Below are 18,471 nucleotides of genomic sequence, written 5' to 3' on the forward strand. Positions count from 1 at the left end.
TTGTGTACTTTTATTTACATCATTATCCTCCGAGCCTTTTTCCCAACCATGTTGGGGTCGGCTTCCAGTCTAACCGGATTCAGCTGAGTACCAGTGCTTTACAAGAAGCGACTGCCTATCTGACCTCCTCAAACCAGTTGCCCGGGCAACCCAATACCGCTTGGTTAGACTAGCGTCAGACTTACTGGCTTCTGACTACCCGTAACGACTGCCAAGGATGTTCAATGACAGCCGGGACCTACAGTTTAACGTGCCATCCGCAACACAGTCAGTGGTGTCTGATATACTTAGAAAGTACATACAAACTTAGAAAAGATGTATTTGTACTTACTTGCCTGACCTGGGATCGAACCCACGCCCTCATATTTGAGAGGTTGGTCCTTTACCCACTAGGCCACCATGACTTATTTGAATCTAAGGTGTTTTTTTTTTTGTGGGAAAACCATCTACTAAGCTAAGAAATTCGGTAAAATATCGAGATATTTTCACATACACAAAGGTATACTAGGACTGTCGCAGAGTAGCGCGGCGGTCACCGCCGGCGCCGGACGTGTGCGCCAGCAGGCTCTCCACAGTACCTGGCGTGTCCGTGTCCGCTGGAGGGCGCCACAGTGTCGTGCACAGTGTCGCACGGTGGCGAGCGCCGTCAGTAGCGCGGCGGCTACCGTCGGCGCCGGCGCTTGGTAACAACATCTCCCAAGCCTGATCGGAAATCCCCCGAAATTGTGTCTTGGCTAAATAGCAGACCACCACTGGTGGCAAGACACCGAGGCATCGCAGGAAGGCCTAGAGGCAGCGATAGGGATCGTGTTATCGTATGTCAAACTGCTGCATCTAACATCTCTCCGATCGTAGCGGTTCACCGTTCCATCGGATAAAGGGATGTTAGACGAGAGAGTGCTCTTGCGTTTGCGCGTATGTTTGAGCACTGTAATATATCCTGCGCATCTGACTGCTTCCGTATAATGGACCCCGATTTGGCGAAGACTAGTGGCGATAGGTTGAGGTAGAGAGGTTCGGGCTGATGCAACCTGAGCTTTGTCTGAGACCTGCACACTAGCGGCTCTGGGGGTGTGAGTACATGCCGTGGTCGTTTTCTCTTTGAGCTGGGGGGACAGAGGGAATCCGGCAGCACCCAGAGCGACAAAGCAGCCCTTTTTAGGGGAGCACTGCTTTCCTTGCTCAGCCTGGGAGGGGGCTAGAAAAGGTGCCCTAAAAAAATGCTCACCCCAAACACTCTTTGGATAGCAGTAACCACGGCTGCTTCCGCATCTTTTTATTCGTGGTCGACACAACAACATTAATAAACGTAAAACACCTTTACTGACTTTTGGTGCATGGAATGTTCGCACCCTTCTCGACCGCGAGACAAACGCCTGCCCAGAACGGAAAACAGCCATAGTTGCTCGAGAACTCCGCCGCTACAACATTGATATAGCTGCTGTAAGCGAAACCCACCTTGCCGATGAGGGCGAGCTAGTCGAGCATGGCGGTGGCTACACTTTCTACTGGAAGGGCACTGCTGCAACAGAACCAAGAAGGTCGGGAGTTGGTTTTGTGATCAAGAATAATCTTGTGAAGACACTTCAAGAATGTCCAATCCACATCTCGGACCGTATAACCACATTGCGCCTTCACTTAGACGGTGACAATTTCCTTAATGTTATCAGTGTCTATGCACCGACGCTAGGTAGTTCTGACGACATCAAGGATAAATTTTATGAAGAACTTACACAATGTCTCCATAAAATACCGAACAGAGAAAAGATTCTCTTGTTAGGGGACTTCAATGCTAGAGTTGGTCAAGATTATGAAGCGTGGCCTAAAGTTTTGGGTAGACATGGGGTAGGCAACATCGACTCTAATGGCCAGTTGCTGCTTAGTTTATGTGCTCAATTCCAACTTGCAATCACAAACACCATGTTTCGCCTTGCTGCTAAGCACAAAACTACGTGGATGCACCCACGTTCTAAGCACTGGCACCTCATTGACTATGCCATCACGAGGCAGCGAGACATCTCTCAGGTCCTAGTCACTCGTGTTATGCGCGGTGCTCATTGCTGGACGGACCATAGACTAATTGTCACCAAACTGCGTCTTTGCCTTCGGCGACCATTCAGGGCTAGCAGGAAAAAGCCTCAGAACATAAACATTGAGAAACTCAAACATCCGGGACCCCGAAGCAAATACGCTGAAACGCTGGCATGTGATATACACTCTCATCAAAATACCGGTGATATTGATGCAGACTGGAACGCTTTATCGTCGTCCATTCTTGACGTAGCCATTAACACCATAGGGCTAAAAAATAAACGCAAGCAAGACTGGTTTGATGAGAACGATGAAGTTCTTTCTAAAGCTATTGCCAAACACCGAGACCTTCTCAGGCGCAGTAATAACAGCGCACTTATAAGAGAGAGTGACCGTGAGTTGCGTAAACTCACGAGACACACTAAAGATAAATGGTGGCAAGACAAGGCTCAATACATCCAGTCGCTTGCTGATAGTAATCAGCTCGGTGATTTCTATAGCGAAATTCGCAATCTCCTGGGTACCACCAACTTCATAAAGGTACCACTGAAGTCGCTGGATGGTAAAAGTCTGCTGAAAAGCAAAAATGAAGTGTTAGATCGTTGGGCAGAACACTTCAATAATCTACTTAATGTAGATCGAACAGCCGATCTACACTACATAGACAGTTTGCCTCAACTTCAAATAGCAGAAGAATTGGATGATGCCTTGTCTAAACATGAGGTGCTTTGTGCCATCAAACAACAGCAAAATCAGCGTGCGGTTGGCCTAGACCTTATACCAGGTGAGCTTCTGAAGTACGGCGGCGAGGAACTGCATTCGCGCGTCTGGGAAATGTTTGTGCTTATGTGGGAGAAAGAACAAGTTCCTGAAACTTTTAAGTTATCACGCGTCAGGGCTCTCTATAAGAACAAAGGCGACCGGTCGGAATGTGGTTCTTACCGCGGTATTTCACTGCTCTCTGTCTCTGGAAAAGTCTTCGCCAGAGTACTTCTAAACCGCCTCAGGAACCTCTCTGAAAAGATTCTGCCGGAAACCCAATTTGGTTTCAGACCAGACAGAGGAACTTGTGAGGCAATATTCGCAGTCCGTCAACTCCAGGAAAAAAGTAGAGAGCAGGGACAGCACTTGTATCTCTGCTTTATTGATCTGGAAAAAGCCTTTGACTGCGTCCCTCGCGAGGCCCTCTGGAAGGTACTGAGAAGGTTGGGGTGTACAGAGAAGTTCATAAGACTCCTGCGACTCCTGCACGATGACATGCAATGTTGTGTAGCGGTTGAAGATGACCAATCGAGCTTCTTCTCCGTCACCTGTGGAGTGAAGCAAGGTTGTGTCCTGGCTCCCACATTGTTTGCATTATATTTCGCAGTTGTAGTCCGGGAAGTATTGAATTCTTCTCCTGAAGGAGTTCGTATTCGTTATCGGACTGACGGCAAACTTTTCAACCTGAATAGACTCAAGGCGACCACAAAGGTGTCCTATGCACATATACAGGACATTATGTATGCAGATGACCTCTGTTTCGTGGCTGAATCCCCTGAAGTCCTGCAACAGCTAGTCACGAACCTTCACAAGCAGTGCTGTACATTTGGTCTAAAAATCAGCATCAAAAAGACAGAAGTAATGTCTTCAGATAATCACGGACGTCAAGAACTGACCATTATGCTTGGTGAAGATGTCCTGAAGCAGGTCGATAAATTTCGATATTTGGGGAGCACTATAACAGCAAAGTGCGACCTTGACGCCGAAATCAATAGCAGAATTGGTGCTGCAGCCGCTGCTTTCGGCAAATTCGACAAGAAGGTCTTCAGCTCCCATGACCTAAAGATATCCACAAAGGTTTCTGTGTATATGGCAGTTGTGTTGCCTTGTATACTCTACTCAGCGGAAACATGGACACCGTACCGACGCCACATCAAGCAACTAGACCGCTTCCACCTCAAATGTCTGCGCAAAATATTAAATATCCGTTGGTTTGATCGTGTGCGTAACACAGAAGTGTTGAGGAAAGCCAATGTAGGTGGCATTGAAGCATACCTCATGAGGAGACAGCTTCGTTGGTGCGGGCATGTACTGCGCATGCCGGATACTAGAGTGGCCAAGCGCATCCTCTACTCCGAGTTGCAGGAGGGCAAGCGGAAACGTGGCGGACAGCTGCTGCGATACAAGGATGTGCTGAAGCGTCACATGAAAAGCTGTTCCATTGACCCGTCTCAGTGGGAGAATCTGGCATCCAACCGCAGAGACTGGAGAAGCCGCATTAAAGCCAAAGTCTTTGACTTTGAAGCACGCCGACTTTCTGAGTTGGATGCCAAACGAGATGAGTTGAAAGCTCGACCACCTGTAGCTATCAACTACAACTTTGTGGCTGGTACCCTGACATGTCCGCAGTGTGCGCGGACTTTCACGCACAAAATTGGATACTCCAGCCACATGAGAGCACACGCACGCCATTAGGGTCGAAGTGGTCGCCGTTGCCGAAATCGGCGTGGAAGATTATTATACTAGGACATTTCTGTGAAATTTGTACAAAATAGAGGAAATTTCAGCAGAATACAATCATCTACTTCATAACCCGCATCTCGCACACGTGGTGATTAACGCTCAATCCTTCTCCGTGTGAGAGGAGGCCGCAGCCCAGCAGTGGGACGATGAAAAGGCTATAACAGTAACATCTACTTCAGGGGTACTACTGGATAGGTAAAAAAGAAACATCGCTAAATATTGTTCATAGTTTTATTAATAAAAAAATATACTATAACAAGATTCTTTATTGTTTTACATCATTATTAAATTAGTGACACAAGTTTATTCTTTTCAAACAACGGGTGCATTAACTTTTTAATAAATTATTTTCCATGCTTTTAGTCCAGAATTGTCATTAACAGCTGGCTACATGGAGCCTTCTTTTGCTTAATAATTGCGTATCAAATCTATTGCCAAAATCTAATATTTCTATGTTACAAATATACGAATGGTATTTTTTGCCAAAAAATATTGACAAAAGATAATAATTTCATAACATTTCTATATAGCACCTTTATCAAAACATTGCGATTAGCACCGCTAGAGACATAGAACCATTAGCAATTTCGTTAAAACGTGCTCTATTCAAAATAATTCACCATTTGCATGGCAAGAAATTAAGCAGATTAAATAGTAAACAATTATTTTACCCGACTTTCAAGAAGGGACTTTCAAACATGATAAATGAGCTTTTCAAGTCTCATAATTTTTACAATTTAATTACCTAATACTACCTACTTAATCAATAAATTATTATTCATTCAAATATTAACGACTATTTTTATTTATGATTCGAAATGTACATTAGCTTTCTTGTTATAACAAAATATTAGATAATGATAAACTAGTGGAATGTGACGTGACATACACTAAACATGCTTTAAGGTAATTTTTGAATGCTAGCTGCCGACTGCAACTGTCGACCGCACATGCCGCGAACGCATGAAGTCGGTCGCAGCTGCACGTATATACATACTATGTCATGTTAATACATTCAAACCAGTACTTATAATATTTACATGACATCGTTTCGGATGAAAGCGACAGCAGTCGGCTTCAGATATCGACCGATTTCACGCGGTCGCTGCAAGTTGCAGTCGGCAGCTTGCTTCTAAAACGTACCTTAAGTCTCCATAAACTACGACATATCTACTATTTTGTATAGTTATCGGCATGAATCTTGAGCTCTGACCTACATCTGCGCAGAAGTGATTTACTAGCAAAGAACCAATCCCGAGTGACGGCTATGACGCGATGCGCTGCGGGCCAATCACCGCTTTAGCCCGCCCTAGCGCCTCACTTCATACCACAAAAGGGACCCAATAAATAACTTCTGCGCAGGTGAAGGTCAGCGCTCAAGATTCATATCATAACTTGAGCATATGCAAGCTATTTTTATTGCTTTAACTCAACAACTCCTATTTAAGAGGGACAGTACCAAAACTATCTTCATCTTTCTATTACATACACGCGGAGTAAGGATAGATGAGCGGAGATGCCATAAGGCAGGTAGGCCAGCCGCCTTCTAGGTCAAATATATACAGTGGGACATGACCAAAACTGGCAGTTACGAGTGAATTAACAAGGCGTTCGGGTTCTTTGTGACAACTGTCAACGATTTTTGGTATTACAAAGGATCCAAAGCGTATATGAAGGATAGGTGAAGGGCGGGCGTTTTGGGGGCTGTCTTTGTAAATTTGACGTTCGAAAAGTGCTGATTTTCAGCCTATTTTGAATATATGACTTTTGATTTTGATTTATAAGGGCAAAGACAGTAACGTTCCCGAACACCCGTATTTTTTCGGGCTTTTCTTAGGAGATTTTCCGTTACAGCACCTCCGCTAATCATTTTGTACTCCATGTACATACAGCATACTTCAAAAGAGAGAGAGAAAGACAGGCACCAGTCTACCCCCAAGAAAACTTATGTCATTCCCTCTTCATACACTTCCTACGTTCTAAAACGATCATACTTTTCAAAGCGCTAGCTATAGTATACCTAAGTTCATGGAATTTCTCATAAGATAGTCTGTATGTGAGCGTTTGTCCGTCTGTGAGAGTTAATATTAGTATGATGTATGTGTCTCTATGCATTAGTTGTTTGGTGCGTTGAGCTGATGCAGTCTCGGATGCTATTGAAGACTGGCTGTGAAAGAAAATATTTGTATAAGCACAGATAACTGATGATCGCGTCCACGGCCGATTTCGGCCACGGCGGCTGTTCTCATTTAAAGAGATCAGTCAGCTGCGCAGAACATATTATAGTGCACGAGCATTTGCGCAGACACAGGTGCACTCACTATTGCTTCACTCTCATAGCGCGATGGGACGGCAATCCGACACCACCGGAGAGAGATCATAAGTAGGGCCGACATTTACGTGCTCTCCAATGCACGGGTGAATCAATCGCCAACTTCCAGACTACGGGCTGCTTTGTGAAAGTTTAAGAAAACCCACAAAGCGATTTCGGCCCGACCCGGGAATCGAACCCGAGACCTCGGGTACAGCAGCCGCGCTTGCCACCACTAGACCAACGAGGAAGTCAAAAACACTCAGATAACTGTATTAGTTACTTTAGAATATAATTGCTGGGGAGCTTAATTTGTTACGCCACTTCTTCCCAGCAAAAACATATAGGAAGTGGTGAAGGGTGGGCATTTTTGGGGGCTATTTCATATAATTTTGATGTTCGAAAAGTGCTGTTTATTCAGGGTAAGTAATTGGGTTATTGTGAAAAATTTTATTTCTACTAGATCTAGACACACGGCAGTGTGTCCGCCAAGTTCGAGCAAAAAAAGCGACACACCGGCCGTGGGTTATATATTACACGAACCATTTCGGGCCAAATTCGACCCCCCTATAACTCAAAATCTATTTTATTTAAGCATATCAAATTTCTAGTATCTGTTGAGACCCCCTCACTTATCTAAAATACAAAATTTCATTAATATACCTATACTAGGTCTTGAGATATTGACGTCAAAAAATGGCTATTTTTACTATACACTCACTGACTGACTGACTGACTCACTCATCAAAAACCTAGACCACTTCCAATGGTCGTATTGACTTGAAATTTGGCATGGAGGTAGGTCTTTATGTCGAGGTAAAGGGAAAAATCTGAAAATGGCCAAGTGTGAGTCGGTTTCAAAATAATGAAGGTGTAAATTTATACCCGGTGTAAATTTATTATAAATCCTACTTATATTATAAATGTGAAAGTTTGTGAGAATGTATGGATGTATGTTTGTTATTCAATCGCGCAAAAACGGCTGGACCGATCTGATTGAAATTTGGTATGTAGATAGGTGATACCCTGGATTAACACATAGGCTACTTTTTATCAACACACCACGCGGGCAAAGCCGCTGGCGGAAGCTAGTTTATCTATATTTATATAATATATCTTCGAATGATCGTACCGATCTGAAATTCGTTACAAAGGTTTGTATTTAGTCAAAGTAAAGTAAAAATCTGAAAACAGCCAAGTGTGAGTCACTTTCGAAAATAACGAATGTGTAACATTGATCCACGAACATAATATATGATAACATGTCATGTCAGTCAGTTGGTAAATCTAGTCCATTTAGTTAATCTAGTTCATTTCTTTGTAAGAAGCATAGTGCATATTCAAAAATCTGAAAGATAGTATAAATGAGACATTTCCTTAACTAACTTAATCATAAGAAAAAAATAAAATAAACAACCTTACAAAAATAAATGAAATCCCACCCAAAACAAAAATGTGAAAGACTGCCAAGTTCGATAATATGGGAATGCTTCGCCTATAAAAGAAGTGAGATCTGAATAAGTACCAAGTTCCATACACATACTTCAGTTAAAAATAGTTACTTTTTAATTATGTTACTTGGCAAGTTTTAATAGAAAATGATATACTTGATTCATTGCGTTTAGTAGGTTTATAACAAGGTGTGCGAAAACTTGCCAAGTAACATCATTAAAAAGTAACTATTTTAACTGAAGTATGTGTATGGAACTTGGTACTTATTCAGATCTCACTTCTTTTATAGGCGAAGCATTCCCATATTATCGAACTTGGCAGTCTTTCACATTTTTGTTTTGGGTGGGATATAGTTATCGGCACGAATCTTGAGCTCTGCCCTACATCTGCGCAGAAGTGATTTATTAGCAAAGAACCAATCCCGAGTGACGGCTATGACGCGATGCACTGCAGGCCAATCACCGCTTTAGCCCGCCCCCGCGCCTCACTTCATACCACAAAGTGGATCCAATAAATTACTTCTGCGCAGGTGAAGGTCAGAGTTTAAGATTCGTGCCGATAACTATAATACAATGAATGCGAGTTTATGAGTGTGTATGTTTATTACTTCTTCCTGTGCAGATAGCTTAACGGATTTTGATGAAACTTGGCAATAATGTAACGTACACATTAGAATAATATTTGGACTACTCTCTAACCAGGTACGGGTGGTGCCCATATAGCTAGCAAATAAAACTCACCATAACGAGATATCAATCTTCCACTGTAGGCTGGCCAGTCCGGGTTTCACTCTCAGGTGCAGCGGCACATTCTCATATATCTTGTCCGTGCACAGCAGTGTTGTGAACTCTGATACGCATTCCGGTGAAAACCTGAAATTGGAGAAAAAAAATTGGATCAAATTGGTTGGCAAACAATGAAGTATTGTGCGAAGAAACAAAAGCAGTGTTGGAATTGAAAACATTTTCCATTTTGGGAAGTATGGGATAAAAATAAAAATAAATTTTGTGATTTTTTATATATTAGTACATTATCTAATTTGAAAACAATGCTATATTTCATGATGTTTTCTACAACAGTTTGAGCCAGTGTTGCCAGCTGCATCCTGTGAGAACTACACGGAGCACCCAAATAAAAAGAAGAGAGAATTTGCTAAATAAATCAGTAGTAGTTCCTGAGATTAGCACATTCAAACAAACCATTGCTTTAGCTTATAACTAATGCTATTTAGATAACAGTTCCAGTAACCAAGATTTTGAAAAAAATATATACACATGGGCAGTAAGTTTTTACTCAAACTTTACTTGGCAACATGTGTAAAAAGTATCTAAGTTTTTTTTTTTTCAAAACAAAGATATTTTGTTCTTTATGTAACAACTTCTGTCTACCCAATCATTACCTCAATCCTTCTAAAAACGTCCGCACATCATCTTGCCCCCACGGCTCCTTTGTAGCAGAGCGCAGCCTCGCAAAGTGCCTTACCACCTCCCTCACAGCTGAGAATTTGTCTGTGTTCATTATGCTGGACGTTCTGCTGTCTGGGTTGCCTTCTAGCTCTTTGAGGGCCACTGGAAAATTAAAAATCAAATATTTATGTGAAGTAGAGTGAGAGTTATTTATAAATGTAAGACAGCGAAGCTATGGAAACTTGTGACTACTCATAAACTTAAGGTTGTGTGTTAACTATGTCAGGGAAGCTGTATTTATGAAAAAAGTAGCTTAACATGACAGAGACTAAAGAAAAAATATCATAATACAATAGAAAAAGATAGACATAAACTTAAATAAATTAAGTTAAGTAGTTTTTTTTTTGGTGGCGCTTGTTATATAGCACATGCTAGTGATTTATTTATAATATGAACATTGGTATCATATCATGTACACTGGAGTGGGCGGCGCAGAACATGCACAAATTCGATTGTTTTCTCTTTACTTCACTTTATTTACTCAGACTTTATTGGTAAAGTTATTCCCATGTTATTACGCAAATAATGGGACTACACTTAATACATTCAAGTGACGATATAACCAGGGCTGTATTACTAAATTTTTCCATGTTTTTTTAGGAGTTAAATCTAAATAAACAGTTCTAATTGAATTATCAAAATTACTCACGAATCACAAAGGGTTTTATCTCCTTCTTCTGTATTTCTGGTGTTAATAACGATACAGTAGTCCATAGCGATGGACTCTCAGTAAGTAATTCTAATTGTTGAGACATTTTTTAATGCAGTTACAATGAAATAAAAACTTAACTAGAATCAAAACAACACGATATATTTTTTTTTTTTTTTTATCCCGTTTTCGTAAATTGACTGATAACAAGAGACAGTGATAGAAACGTCACTTTCATTACTATTTAGAGATGCTACCATGGATAACGGTTTTCATAATCGACAAACAATACGATTTTTGTTATCAACACTGCAGCCACATCACTAAAAATCATAATGGCCGCGGCTTGTTTGGCGTTATCGCGTCTTCAATTTTAATTTTAGTGATTTTGTACCAAATTACAACTGAAACATTGACCAAAACACACTAAAAGTGTTATTTTAGTTTGTTTAGACTGAAATGGCCGCAGTGCAAGGCGCTCCAGGGAACAAAAACTGGCCAGCTAGACCCGGTATGCAGCATCAGAACAGTCAAGGGCCTGCTTCAAGTATGACTTTAAATAGGACGATAAACTTGTATCCATTGACTAATTATACATTTGGAACTAAGGAGCCGCTGTTTGAGAAGGATGCGTCGGTTCCCGCCAGGTTTCAGAGGATGCGGGAGGAGTTCTCGAAAATCGGCATGAGGAGGTTAGTTTTTCAGTGAATTTGATGACTATTTGCATTTTTTGACAAAGTTATTGCTAGTACTTATTTAAGAACGGTGTTAAAGCACTCTGGACTCGTAGTATGTCAATAATAATAAAAAAATCTTCAATTATATAATGACCAGCTTTTTGATTTCCATCACTTAGGATAGCCACAATGAGGCTGAAGTCATCAGAAAAATTTTTGCTCAAGACCAATGTATGAGTCCACACTGGAATATCACCCCAAAGACACAGCCACGCAAGAAATCTCACTAATAAAATATAGAAATCTCTAACACTATTTACTTTTCGCTCACAGGTCAGTAGAAGGGGTGTTACTAGTTCACGAGCATGGTCTGCCACATGTACTGCTGCTGCAGCTGGGGACGGCATTCTTCAAGCTACCCGGAGGAGAGCTCAACCCTGGCGAGGTGAGAGAATCAGCCACATTACATGCTATCTAAAATTAGCAAAAGTAACTGTTAAGTCTCTTGCACTTTCATACAATATGTGTGTACTGAACAATTAAAATGCAATTTGGTAAACACATAGTTTAGCTGGAGCTTTAGATAGGACATAGTCTACTTTTTAACAGGGTGCAGGTATTTCTGTTGGCGCACAGGTGGAACCATATGAGACAGCTAGTATTATCTTAGTTATTTTGCTGGTCGGCTGTTAAGCTGTTCAATTTAAGGAACTCATTGCTGACTGAGATTAATGATGGTCACAATCCCCAATCCATGGGGGAACGACTTTGATGATGATGATGATATTTAAAACTTCTGTCTGTGGGTTTCAGGATGAGATTGAAGGTCTGAAGAGACTGCTGACAGAGACGCTCGGCAGGCAAGATGGAGTCAAACAGGAGTGGCTCATTGAGGATACCATTGGTATGTTATATTTTACTTTATTAAATACCTCTATTGCTTATGATCGCAAAGTCTTACTTTATTACTCAAATGTTTTTCCATACAGCAATTTTTTACTTCCTGTTTAAAATAAAAATTGGAGTATGTGAAACACCCTTTCCAATTATATCGGGTGTGTCGTTCATAATCACATTAAATGAAATGCGTTAATATACTGGTTAATATATGTCCATTAACACAAAGAAAAAAGAAAAATACGTAAAAATAAAAAAATGAATTTTTCAAACAAAGTAAATAGAATAAAAATGTGTGAAAATTAGAACACCATATAAAAGTCAGTCATTACAAAGAACTGTAATTCTCCCATTGACTTATAACTATAGGGACAGGAAATGTCACGAAAAAAACCTGCACACCTACAGTCTGCAGTAGTAACTAAAATGGCTGCCATTACTAGGGTTGTACCACTACCGGATTCAACAAATATCGATATTGTATTCTAGTTAGAAGTACGTACGAGTCTTACTGGGTGCATAAAAATAACCTAGTATAAATAATTTCTTCGTCATAGAACTAACTATCACATTAACTTCACTGATACTAATAACCCTAACAACATCAACCAAATGGGAGGAGTCATTTCAGTAGGGAAAAAAAACCTTGGAAAAAAAAAAAAAAACAGGCAAAGTAATTATTTATTATTTCAAATAGCCCTATGAAAGTTCTTTCACGTCAGACTAGTTGCAGGGTGCCAAAGATTCGGTCTTATGAAGAAGAATCCGCAAGAAACGCCATAAGTAGATACTGTCTTAAAAAAATACAATAATTTACAATCGTTTTCAAGCTATTCAACGACTCCTGGGGGCCTTCTTTGGGTGTCTGAAAAAAAGACTATTCCTTTAATAACGATTGAACGGAGAGATATACTGTACTAATAATGTAATTACATAGGATTTGTCTAACAAAAAAAAAAAAAAACTATCTTAAGACTTACCAAAAATAATGTGGGAACAGAGTTGTCACGTAATCTTAAGATATCCAGTGTTCTATTAAAACAACTATCTTCAAAGTGAAGCGAACAGACAAACCAATATTTATGTCTGGGATTAATATTTTCCTCACCAATAGCTTCTAACCATTTTGTCCTTAAATCATTTCGTATAGGAAACCTGCAAAAAATGTTTTTTTAATTAAAGAACATCAAAACTTGAACTTATCTATACTTTGATTATTTGTTTGGATTGAACAGGCTCCGAAAAAAGTTGACCGATTTGAAAGCTACACTTTACCCGGTGGGCATAGGCTATTACTGTTCGGGTACGGGAATTAGATCCATCGGAACGCGAGTAATACCGCGATGAAAAGATAGTACTTAAGTAAATAACAAAATAGAGATGTTCTATTCAACATAATACACAACTCTGAGGGCTCAGTGTCTTAGGAACAGTAACTTCTGTTGTTAAAATTAGTAAAAACTGAATTATAAAAGTGGATACAGTTATGACAACTGTACAGCACTATGCCAATATGACATGTTATTGTAAACAACATTTATTTCTAAATATAGCTTTTTATACAGAAATAAACTTAAATATTAGTACTTTCACCATCAATTCATGTTTCCGTAACATATTTTTTATCCGATGTGAATTAGTTTATGTAGAATCTAGCAAAAACTGGTTACTAACCTGTGTAAAGACAATCCAGCTTGATTTTTGTGCTTACTTGCACCACACTTCACGATACAACACGTAGGCATACTCGTTGATAAATTCACTACTGAAATAGTAAAGTCTTAAAAGTAAACACGAGTGATTTTCTATAAAATAGCAAAAATAAGTCACGAAGAGCACCTATTTGACAGCACAACTACCATGACATATGTACCAGATATGGCACGCACCTACAAACAGGAGGATATCAAAAGTAAATGTCACCATTTCACGCAACCACAAAAATATTGTTGTCCCTGTTTTCAAATATAATTATCTGCTTAGAAAGAGTGAGAGAGAACTATGTTGCATAGTTTGTTTCATATTTCGCCCATATTTATATAACTATAGATACGTCAATAACAACACGGCGTCTCCTTATAATTCTAAGCTCGATGAATTCTCCCTTGAAAACTGACAGCTGTCAACTGATCAAAACATTGATACTCCTAACTTTATCTCTGCTTTACACATGATGTTGTAAATTATAAAAACGAAAAATGACTCCTGTGGCTAAACCACTAAATGGATTAGATTAGGTTATTTGTTTTACAATTCGCCATAGAATATCATAAAGTATATGCGATAGAATTTAATGTGATTGTGAACGACACACCCGATACACATCACTTCATATTCATTTTTATGTAAAGTTAATACACACGATTTTATGTACTCATAATTATGGTCAAGTCTGACTTAATCTACCCATTCCTTTTCTCTCACGATATTTTGGGACTTCTCGCCTTTATAAAATTTGAAGCATGTATAAAATCCTTTCCAATCATATATTGTGTGGTATTATCCGCTACTAGGTAAAGCTCCATCCGTTTTTGCCCATTCTCCTTTAATTTAACTAACTCAAACTTAAATTTCCAGGCAACTGGTGGCGCCCCAACTTCGAGCCGCCCCAATACCCTTACATACCGCCCCACATTACAAAACCGAAGGAACACAAGCGTCTCTTCCTCGTCCAACTACAAGACAGAGCCCTATTCGCAGTACCCAAGAATTACAAGCTCGTCGCAGCACCCTTGTTCGAGCTGTATGACAACGCTCAGGGGTACGGACCGATTATTTCATCGTTGTCACAAAGTCTGTGCCGGTTTAACTTCGTGTATATGTGAGGATTTTTGTAAGGTATAGTAAAATGGTTGGTTTTGATGGAGTCTCTATCTAGCTCGGGAACTGCTGGTCCTGTTAAAAAAATTGTTTCAGTGTTAAATTCTTACCAATGTTATAAATTGTGCAACACGTAAATGTCGGTCCGCCTTGTGATCTCTCCGATGGTGTCGGATTGTCGTCCCATCGTGCTATGAGAGTGAAGGAATAGTGAGTGCACCTGTGTCCAAGCAAATGTGCGTGCACTATAATATGTCCTGCGCAGCTGGCTGGTCTCCTTACATGAGAATAGCCGCCGCCGTGATATATAGTGTATACAACCCGTGCCGATAAAGAATGGGATTAGAAATTGCGACAGCTGTATTCAACTCTCGCTCATGTGCTATAGTGTATGAGCGAGAGGTAAATACAGCTGTCGCGATTTCTAATCCCATTCTTTATCGGCACGGGTAGTACAGAGGGAGACTGTCACCGCTGACTGCTCTCAAGCTTTCGCATATAAACACAATGTGCATGTAGATTTACACACACCCGTATGATGACTATTTTCGGAATAATTCTTAAAACCAAAAGATAGAGGCTACATCAGAATTAAATTAAATACATTTTGAAATACGAGAATTTGTCTGACTATAAATGTTCGAATGTGTGTGTGTGACTGATATAGATAGATATAACCAGAAAACCATGATTTCAAAACTGAATATTATATCCTTTTAAACATTTAGGTAAACAATATTTTTAGAGGGATTTTGCATGCTCAATGAAATAAATGTGGGTAAGGACCAACCTCTCAAGTATAAGTGTGGGTTCGATTCCAGGTCAGGCAAGTACCAATGCAACTTTTCTAAGTTTGTATGTACTTTCAGTATATGTTAGACACCAATGACTTTGTTTCGGATTGCACGTTAAACTGTGTTGTCATTGAACATCTTTGGCAGTTGTTATCGGTAGTCAGAAGCCAGTAAGTCTGACACCAGTCTTACCTAAGTATTGGGCTGCCTTTTTAACTGGGCTGAGGAGTTCAGATAGGCAGTCACTCCTTGTAAAACACTGGTACTCAGCTGCAAGCAGTTAGACTGGAAGCTGACTTCAACATACAAGTAGTTGGGAAAAAGTCTAGGCAGATGATGATCGAATTAAAATTGTCAAATTAAATATGTTGACGATCAATTTATTTATATTGAGCATGCAAATTCTTCAAGAAGAAGTAAAATTTTATTTCCACCATATAATTACAAAATTGTATATGTCATGAAATCTTCAACTTGTGTACTGTATTGCTAGAATTAAGTGGAATTTAACAAAAATATGACAAAACTCTCCCATTTCAGCTGCGTTTTATTTATTTGTACCTCAAGAAAGAAGATTGTTTTTAGACTTAAGTGTTACTATAGAAAAATTATTTCTAACTTTGTATGTACTCTTTGACTAGAGGCTGACCCCAACATAGTTGGAAAAAAGCTAGACAGATATACATTTTTTTCTGTGATTATTACTGCACCAAAGACTAGACTAGCTTCAGAATTACATAATGCTCTAATATCTAATTGGTAAAGAAATTATCTGAATATGTGTAAAAGAAACATATGTACATTAACTCCTCGACAAATCATGATTTAGAAGAATTGTAACTGAAAACTTAATATTTTTCATGACATATTTATAAAAAAAAAAGAAAAAAAACGTTGAAAGTTGAACATGTAGTAACTATTCCCGTAATTGTGGGATGGAAAATACAGGGCCGAAGCCTTTTAGACAACTTTATATAAGTAAAACATGTTTACCACAATAATTTGATCTGCAATCGAATTTGTTAACTTGAACATTTTGCATTTGTATGTGAAACTGATCCTTTTTGCCTCCGGTTAGACTGGAAGCGAACCCCAACATAGTTGGTAAAAGGCTGTAGGTACAATTTGGAATGTCCTGCAGAGTTTGACTCTTTATTGGACACTAAATATTAGATATAGGTAAACTAAAGACTGGTGTTATCTGTGATAGATTTTAGCCGCTATTTTTATTAATCGACTACATCGAAATGGCGGTTTATTATTTTCCTTAAATTAATTTTATTATCTGATTCAAACTGTTATACATCCATCGAAAAATCTATTGTAAATGAATTTTAAATAGTTATGTATGGTAGTGAAAAAGAATGTTATAATATAAAACTACACCAAAATTTGCATACAGATATACTCAACAATCTTCAATGCTTGTAAAATTGCAATAAAAATGGATTGTATTTTACGTAACATAATTAATTTAAAATGAAACTTTTTAAAATAAGGATGTTTCCTGATATACAGGAATTACAGTTTTAAAATTTACTCATTGATAAATGTTTCAAAGTGTAATAAAAAAAATGCTCTGCATTTTCTTCAAGTGAAGATTCCTTAGTTTTAAATGTTATGAAGAATTATACCAAATGATATTATTATATACATTTGTAAGATTAGGTATGAAAATCATTCACAAATTCCAGAAATTAGATTTCTCTTCATTCATCCGTCTACCTATTATTGGTCTTCATTCTATTTCTTTTCTGGTAGGTACACAAAGATTATGGGTAGAACTGGTAACTCTTAGGGTTCCGCAGAGTCGAGTAAAAACCCTTATCTGCTCACCGCGGACCGGTGATTTTAATTAAGTATACAAATGCTTTTTTAACCGACTTCACAAGAAGGAGGAGGTTCTCAATGTCTAATCTGTTTGGATGTTTGTATATTGCTGCTGCTGTCGCTTCGATCCAAAACGGTTTCATGTAAATACATTCAAACCAGTAGGGTCGCAGCTAGCCGACTTCATGCGGTCGGCAGCTTGCATTCAGGGGCTCGATTCTCCTAATTTTACTTAAGCAACATACGATTCACGTTCGACTGCGATCCAATCCCGACTCGATTACGATTGAAACGTATGTGGCATTCCGCTATTTTTTCTTTGAAATAAACGTTTTTATTCTTTTCTGTCATTCAATAATGAATCATTTTGTCTGCAAATGATTAACTATTGCAATATTATTGTAGAGCAAACTACCGTATAGACCAAAATCACCAAAATAGCAGACCAATCGCAAACCAATCGGATGTCGTTGGAATACGATTGGTCTTATATTAGTAGCAGAATGCCCGATATGGTTAAAACTGCTATTGCGATCATATTGTGATTCGATTTTGACATTATTAACTTAGGAGAATCGGGCCCCTGTTTGGATGTATACAAACAAATATTGTTGCTGCTGCTGCTGCTTCGATCCAAAACGGTTTCAAGTATAGTCGACTTCATGCGGTCGGCATGCGGCAGCTTGCTTTCGAAACGTGCCTCTAGACTAATATGGCGCAACTGAGTCTCAGGCTTTACCATACGGAACCCGACAATGCGAGACTCGATTCCAACCTGACAGATTTTAAAATTGATCTTTCACAACTTTTCTCATAAAACTACAAAACAGTTAAGTCGTGAAATGAATACGATAACATTAAAATAAAAGTTTTTTACACAAACAACAATGCGTTTGTTATTTTTTGCAGTTTTTCTTTATTATATTAGTTTTATAGAATGCAAGTTGTGGAGTAAGGGAGTTGTACATTATGCTATCAATAAGAAGGACTATGGTAAGTATTCAAAACTTTTTTATCTTTTCTAATAGTATAGAGAGGA

General features: G+C 39.1%; 2 protein-coding genes across 2 annotated transcripts; one reads left to right on the forward strand and one right to left on the reverse strand.

The window, feature by feature from the left end:
- Nucleotides 1-4,753: 4,753 nt before the first annotated feature.
- LOC124644459 lies at nucleotides 4,754-10,595 on the reverse strand. The gene is made up of 4 exons (XM_047183813.1): nucleotides 10,415-10,595; nucleotides 9,699-9,867; nucleotides 9,040-9,171; nucleotides 4,754-6,703 (listed from the first exon to the last, which is right to left on the reverse strand). Exons 1-4 carry the CDS (start codon nucleotides 10,518-10,520, stop codon nucleotides 6,487-6,489), a joined length of 624 nt encoding a protein of 207 aa, XP_047039769.1. The 5' UTR covers nucleotides 10,521-10,595; the 3' UTR covers nucleotides 4,754-6,486.
- Nucleotides 10,596-10,727: 132 nt separating this feature from the next.
- Nucleotides 10,728-15,081, forward strand: LOC124644458 (cleavage and polyadenylation specificity factor subunit 5). The gene is made up of 4 exons (XM_047183812.1): nucleotides 10,728-11,106; nucleotides 11,425-11,536; nucleotides 11,905-11,995; nucleotides 14,566-15,081. The coding sequence occupies exons 1-4, from the start codon at nucleotides 10,874-10,876 to the stop codon at nucleotides 14,811-14,813; spliced, it is 684 nt and encodes a 227-aa protein (XP_047039768.1). The 5' UTR covers nucleotides 10,728-10,873; the 3' UTR covers nucleotides 14,814-15,081.
- Nucleotides 15,082-18,471: the final 3,390 nt, after the last annotated feature.

Source organism: Helicoverpa zea, chromosome 30, assembly GCF_022581195.2.
Source record: "Helicoverpa zea isolate HzStark_Cry1AcR chromosome 30, ilHelZeax1.1, whole genome shotgun sequence".
NCBI classification, from domain to species: Eukaryota; Metazoa; Arthropoda; class Insecta; order Lepidoptera; family Noctuidae; genus Helicoverpa; species Helicoverpa zea.